The sequence below is a fragment of the Mus pahari genome, chromosome 19 (genome assembly GCF_900095145.1).
Source record: "Mus pahari chromosome 19, PAHARI_EIJ_v1.1, whole genome shotgun sequence".
In the NCBI taxonomy this organism is placed as follows: Eukaryota; Metazoa; Chordata; class Mammalia; order Rodentia; family Muridae; genus Mus; species Mus pahari.
In genome coordinates, this window is record NC_034608.1 from 20,119,518 (window position 1) to 20,126,257 (window position 6,740).

General features: G+C 52.7%; 2 protein-coding genes across 2 annotated transcripts in view; both read left to right on the forward strand.

Moving 5' to 3' along the window:
• The window catches only part of Ethe1 (ETHE1 persulfide dioxygenase), a 14,168-nt gene extending 12,320 nt beyond the window's left edge, over positions 1-1,848 (forward strand). Inside the window, exons 4-6 of the mRNA XM_029532057.1 lie at positions 793-889; positions 1,279-1,395; positions 1,649-1,848. Of these exons, the coding sequence (XP_029387917.1) occupies positions 793-889; positions 1,279-1,395; positions 1,649-1,701 (267 nt within the window). The 3' untranslated portion in view covers positions 1,702-1,848. The remainder of the gene's footprint in view (positions 1-792; positions 890-1,278; positions 1,396-1,648) is intronic.
• A 2,485-nt stretch (positions 1,849-4,333) lies between these two features.
• Positions 4,334-6,740, forward strand: part of Phldb3 (pleckstrin homology like domain family B member 3) — an 18,706-nt gene continuing 16,299 nt past the window's right edge. Inside the window, exons 1-3 of the mRNA XM_021219830.2 lie at positions 4,334-4,715; positions 5,625-5,807; positions 5,982-6,119. Of these exons, the coding sequence (XP_021075489.1) occupies positions 4,482-4,715; positions 5,625-5,807; positions 5,982-6,119 (555 nt within the window). The 5' untranslated portion in view covers positions 4,334-4,481. The remainder of the gene's footprint in view (positions 4,716-5,624; positions 5,808-5,981; positions 6,120-6,740) is intronic.

Sequence of the window (6,740 nt, forward strand, 5' to 3'; positions counted from 1 at the left end):
GAGTTCAAGGCTAGGCTGGTGTACATAGTGAGTTCCAGGACAGTCAGGGCTCTGTAGAGAGACTTTGTTTCAAAAGGAAAAGAAAGAGAGAGAGAAAGAAAGAGAGAGAGAGAGAGAGAGAGAGAGAGAGAGAGAGAGAGAGAGAGAGAGAGAGAGAAAGAAAGAAAAGAAGATGTGACGCTGGGGCTGTGGGTAGAGCGGTCATCTAGCATACAAGAAGCCCAGGCCTCAATCCTTATACTTCATCAGCTGGGCATAACTGTGGTTAGCCCAGCTCAGAAGGTGGAGGCAGAAAGATCAAGAGTATAAGGTTATTTTGAGTAACAAAACATGTGCGCGCGCACACACACACACACACACACACACACACACACACGTGCGCACGCGCGTGTACATGAAGGTTGTTCCTGTATGTTGCTTAATTGTTAGGGGGCAGTGTAACTTTTGGGGTTTAGCTTTAGGAAGCACATAGGTTGAAGGGTTCCTCCTAATCTCCCCTTTTCGCCTATCCGCCTGAACGGAGGACTCAGAAATTCTTTCCGTGTGCTCATGCTGTGTATGTGCATGTGCGTGTGGCTGGAGCTGTGATAGGAGGCCAGTGGCGTTCGTGTCAGGTCGTTTCTCTGTTTGCTTCACCTTGTTTCCTTGGGACATGGTCTCAGTGGGCCTGGCCCTGTGCTGCCAGCCAGCAAGCCTCGGTGGTCATAGTACCTCCATCCTCCCGTCCTTCTCTAGGAAGGGGATCAGGGAGCTCCTCTTGTCTCTTTGATCCGCTGACTTGTACGTTTTCTTTCCTCAGGCTGTGCTAAGACTTTGTACCACTCTGTGCACCAGAAGATCTTCACACTTCCAGGCAACTGTCTAATCTACCCAGCTCACGATTACCACGGTGAGGGCTTGCCCGAGGCCGTGACAGGCTGCTGTCACTTAACACAGGGAAAATTCCCTCTGCCTGTTGTTCTCACGAGGCACGGAGGCAACAGAACCCAGAAATTCCTGTGGCTGAAAAGATTATGTGCTTGGGCATGCTGTGTGGATGTAGAAACATTAAGAGACATCTGCAGGGCATAGGTTTTTCTGGGACATCGCCAGAGATGCGCAGGCAACTGTGGGAACTACATTTCCCATAGTGCCCAAAGAGAGGAGGGACAGCTTCTCTGGACCATTCAGGGAAAGGCCAGTTAGTCCTAATCTAGGGAGACAACCCCAAAGCCTCCTGGGAAATGTAGTTCTTGTGGGCCCCCTAGTTACTTTCCTTCCCCTCCCCTTTGTGGACAGGGCTCACAGTTTCTACTGTGGAGGAGGAACGGACTCTGAACCCACGGCTTACCCTCAGCTGTGAGGAGTTTATCAAGGTCATGGACAACCTGAACTTGCCCAAGCCACAGCAGATAGGTGAGTTACCTAGAGACGGGACCCTGGGGTCTGAGGAAAAAGTGGTTGGGGTAAGAATCTGTGAACCTGAGAGAGGAAGGGCCTGAGCTCCTTGGTTTGAGAGGAGGGCTGGGTGCTGGTGCCCTGGGTCTGGGGAGGAGGACTTAGGGCTAGAATTATCATCCCTTCTAAGAGCCCCGAGCATTTCTGGGTGTCGGTGGGACATGAGGCATCCTGGCATCCTTAAAATCATTTGAGGTTTTCCTCTTTTCAGACATTGCTGTTCCTGCAAATATGCGCTGTGGGGTCCAGACTCCACCCTCCTGATTGGTCCCAGCCAGCTGCTCACATCCGTTATGAATGCACTATGTGGGGTGAGGGGAGGGGTGTCACCCCCGGCCTCTCTCCTCCCCTACCCCTACACTCACCAGCTACTTGAGCTTCTTAAATAAAGTTTACTTCGTTTTTGCCACGAATCTGAGTTCTGCTTGCTTTCTTGGGGAGAAGGAATTATGTTTCCAGATGAATGCCTCGACTCAGCCCTGGTTTCTCAAAAAGCCAGGGGTAGACATCGGTAGAACGCTCATCTAGCCTGTATAAAGCCCCGTGTTCCTGCCTCTGTACTGCATAAGGCAGGCAGGGAGGTGCAGACCTGTCATCTCTGCACTTGCTGGCGGGAGGTTCAGAAGTTCAAGGTTATTCTCAACTGCATAGTGAGTTGGAGGCTACCCTGGGCTATGTAAGACCCTAAATAAATAAAACAAACAAACAAACAAATAAAAATACATAGATGATAGATAGATAGATAGATAGATAGATAGATAGATAGATAGATAGATAGATTAAAAAAGAAAGAAAGGAGCCGGGCGGTGGTGGCACACGCCTTTAATCCCAGCACTTGGGAGGCAGAGGCAGGCAGATTTCTGAGTTTGAGGCCAGCCTGGTCTACAAAGTGAGTTCCAGGACAGCCTGGGCTATACAGAGAAACCCTGTCTCGAAAAACCAAAAAAGAAAAGAAAAAAGAAAGAAGCAAAGAAACAAAGAAAGAAAGAAGGGGGGTTGGAGAGATGTCTCAGTGGTTAAGAGCACTGGCTACTCTTGCAGAGGACCTGGGTTCAGTTCCCAGCACCCATATGGCAGCTCATAAACTTCTGTAACTCCAGTTCCAGGGGATCTGGCCTCTGTGGGTACCAGGCATGCGGAGACATACACGGAAAAGGGGAGGAGGAGACAGAGCTAGCAGTGGTCAGGACCATGTGGGAAGGAATGAAAGTCTAAGGGAGCTGGGGGTGGGGGGGACTGAAAGCAGATAGCAGGCTGCACACGTCGATGTAGGGGAGGTAGTCTCACAGACTTGCATGGCAGCACATAATTCTGTGTGATCCCCTCCCCTGGGAGTCCCAGGCCAAATGAGCCCCTCTCCACCCCTTAGCTTCCTGATCTGTATAATGGAAACAATAACGGATGTTTCACTGAACTGATAAATCCCAATGTCTGACTCCCAGCACCCTGCTCGCATGACCAACTCCCCTGCCCCTGTCGCTGCTATTGTCCCTCCTGTCTTGCCAAATGAGTACAATCGTGAGTACAGATTTCGAGAAAGAAAGCAGGTAGGAACAGATGTGAGCTGAGTGTAAAGCTCTTGCTAACAAGATGACCTGAGTTTCATGCCCGAATCCCACGGTGGGAGTCACCACTTCCCAAAGTAATCCTATATGCTCCATACACGGTGGGTGCCACCCACGTACCTGCGCTCTCCTTCACACACACAAGTAATAAATAAAAACCATTTAGAATGGTTGTAGATCCTAGGTATATTCGTTTCCTTCAGCCTCAGCTCCCACAACTGTACAATGGAGACGGTCGACCTCTTTTTTTTTTTTTCCTATGGGCTGTGGTGTGTGGTATGACACTGAGGTGTATCACATGTTTTGCACAGCTCCTGACGTCTAACAGTCGGGTTTTGCATACCAGATATTTTCCTGTTTCTGCCCAGAGAGGAAAGGGTCTGGCTGTGACCTTTAACCTCTGCGCCCCACCCCATAGTAAACTGTGTGCGCGTGGGGCGCACTCTGTCTCCGGGCAGATAGCTGACTCAGCCCGAGATACCCCCTCCCCTTGTCCGGCTCCCTAAACCGGTCGGGGCCCTTCCAAAGGGCTTATTAGAGGGGAGAGGCCCCCATCTTCATTCCTATCTTCCTTTGAGGATTTCCTGGGCTTCGGCCTTAGGGAGGCTGCTGTATGCAGGTGGCTAAGAAGCCCGGTCCTCCAGGGGCACGGGAATGGGGGCACCGGAGGCTGAGTGGGAGGTCTGGGCGCTGGGCTCTCTCTGGGTGGGGCTGGAGGGGCTGGGATGACTGAGTACCTAGGCTGCGGGCGGGGCAGGCTGCTGGCTCCCTCCTCCCAGGAGAGCTGTCGGACCTGTTGTCCCCCCCTCCACTTCCGGGCTGCTGGGGAGGGGGACGGGGCGGCCTCTCTCTCCTCCCTCTTTCCAGCCACCTGTTTAGCCGCAGGAGCGGCAGTGCCCAGCGCAGAGCCAGAAAGAAGGTTGAGGATCTACGAGGACCTCCTCCCGGGAAGGAACGGAGGCGTTGGGGCCCCAGGCATCTCCGGTGAGGTAGACATGGCGAGCCCCGAGTTCTGGATCCTGGGGTGAGGAGCCTCGGACGCTGATTCCTTACAGGTGGATCGGGATCCAGCTGTGGAGTTCCAGGGAAGAGAGCCCGGTTAGTCCCGAGTGGGTAGAGGAGATGGGATCTCTTGGAGGCAATCCGGGAAACTGGGGAGGGCTGCAAAAAGGGTTCAGGGATGACACATGGAGCAAAGGGAAGGCTCAGCGTGCGACGCCCCAGCACCGGGAGCGCTGGGACCCCGGACTCAAATTCTCTTCCCACCTCTAGGTGTGTGTCACCTTCGGAGCCGACAGCCTCGCCCCGATCGCGAGCGGGTCCCCAGGAAACCTACGCCCTCGGAATGTTCAGAGCCAGTCTCTGAACCTTTGGGTTCCGCCCTCTGGGCAAGCTCACGGCGCTCTGGACCACGCCCACACACATCAGACCACGCCTCTGAGCCTGACCACGCCCACAACCCAGGAATCCGAAGCGGCCATGGGGACACCCAGCACCCTAGAGGAGGGCTCCTCTTCGCCACAGGCTTCAGAATGCGCCGTCGAGGTCCAGCCTCAAGGGGCCGTGCAGCCTCAGGGGCACCCCGAGAATCCCCAAGAGCTCAAGGAACCCGAGGTCCCAGCCGAGCTTCCAAGCTGCCAGGGAGCTGGGCGGCAGGCAGAGGAAGAGGAAGAAGTGGAAGAAGGTAGCAGCACCGAGAGCAGCCGCGAAGAGGTGAGACCCCCCACCCCGGAGGAGGTTGTCCAAAGGGACAGACAGATTCCCAAGACGACACAGAAGAACATAAGGAGAGAGACTAGACAGAGACTCAGAGTGAAGGAGAGTTACCCATAGACAGGCAGAAACACCCAGTTAGACAAAGTTGGATTTGAAGCCAGAGAGTCCCGGGTAGAAACTAGATACGACAGAGACACAGGGAGTGAGACATAGACCCCAAAAAGAGACACGGGGAACACACACAGACCCAGAAAAGAAACAAAAAGAAATGCCGACATAGAAGAGTCTAAGTCAGAGGGGGGGGGGGGAAGGAGGATCCAGGAACTCTGAGAAAGAGATCCCAAGAGGCTGAGACTCCGGGACAGATGAGCTCATCGGGTATAAAGACACTTGCTGTCAAATCTGACGACCCGAGTTCGATTCCCCAGGACCCTCGTTGATACAAGGCAAGAATCCTCCGATTTCCACTAGCATTCAGGTACAAAAAAGAAAGAAGGAAAGAAAGGAAGGAATGAAGAAAGAAAAGAAAGGGAAGAGGAGGGAATGAGGGAAGAAAAAAGAAAAGAGAAAGGAAGAAAGGAAAAAAGGAAAGGAAGAAAAGGAAAGGAGGGAAGAAATTGAGGAAGAAAGAAAAAAGAGGAAGGAAAGGAAAGGAAAGGAAAGGAAAAAGGAAAGGAAGGGAAGGGAAGCTCTACAGTTCAGCTTCAGAGCGTGGTGGCTTTGTGGGGTTCAGAACCTGCCGCCTTCCTCGCTTCACGGTCTTCCATTCGGACCCGAATAGAAGTAGTTGAACTAGGCAGATCATGACCCCCAGAGGCACTATTGGGATGGGACCAGACCTGTTTGGTGACTCGAGGGTTAGGGACTCTAGACTTGTTCTTCTCTTCACACCCTCTGTAATTTCAGCCGGAGGCTACGCCTGCCGCGCAGATTCCAGCCACACCTTCCCCATGCCTCCCTTCTGGGGAAGAGCTGCGGGGGGCGGCGCGGCGGCTGCGAGGACAGCAGCTGGAGGCACTGACTCGCGTGGCTCTGATGGAGCAGCGGGTGAAGGAGTTACAGCGCCAGAAGAAGGAATTGAGGATCGAGGTGAGGAAGGGGAGCTCTTGGGAAATCAACCCGCGAGGGAACCTGCTGGCCAAGACACCGGGTCCATTCTAAGCTTTAGGGTCCTCTTCGATAAGCAGGTGCTGGAGACCCGAGGCATTTTCCAGACTTCCCATCTCCCAGACCCTTTCTCCACTGGCTTTGCTTTTTCCGCAGATGGAGGTGGAGGTGGCCCTGCTCCGGGGTGAGCTGGCGGGGGAACGAGTGGCCGCTCGCCGAGAGGAGGAGCAGCTGCGGGAGCTGCTGGGTCAGCGGGTGGAGACCCTGCCGAGCAGCCAGGAACAGCGGGAGCAGGTTGGTGTGACCAGCGACTCCATCTTCACGTTCCTTTCTTCCGGGCTTCGTCTTCTGGGCTGTAACATCCCCTGGTCGGACCTAATAGTTGTCCTTCTTCTTCAGAGAGATTGGGTTCCTGTTCCTCGTTTTCCTCCTCTTTCCCAGTCCTGATTTAGATGCCTGGCTACTGAGATCTCTTTCTTAGCTGTCCCTATAATTTCACAGTTTAATGGTGTACTAGGAAACATTTCAAACCCTTAAAAATTGAATACTCAGTTGGACTGGTGTCCTGTGCTCCTCAGCTTTAGTAGCGATTCCTTTAATATCCTTCTTTCATGTCACCCAGTTCTCCCCTGTCTCTAAATCCCTGGATACTAAGAATCTAAATCAAATCTGCAAGACTGAGCCCCCAGCCCCTCACTGGGGGATTCTAAACAAAGGCAAGGGGATCTACCACTGAGCCAAGTCCTCACCTTGTTCCAAGTTTTAAATGCTCATGTAGAAGCCGTATTACCTGTATATGTTTTAGCAGGTACCACAGAAAAACGAGAACTTTCTTCTTTCTTTCTTTCTTTTTTTCTTTCTTTTTTTCTTTCTTTCTTTCTTTCTTTCTTTCTTTCTTTCTTTCTTTCTTTCTTT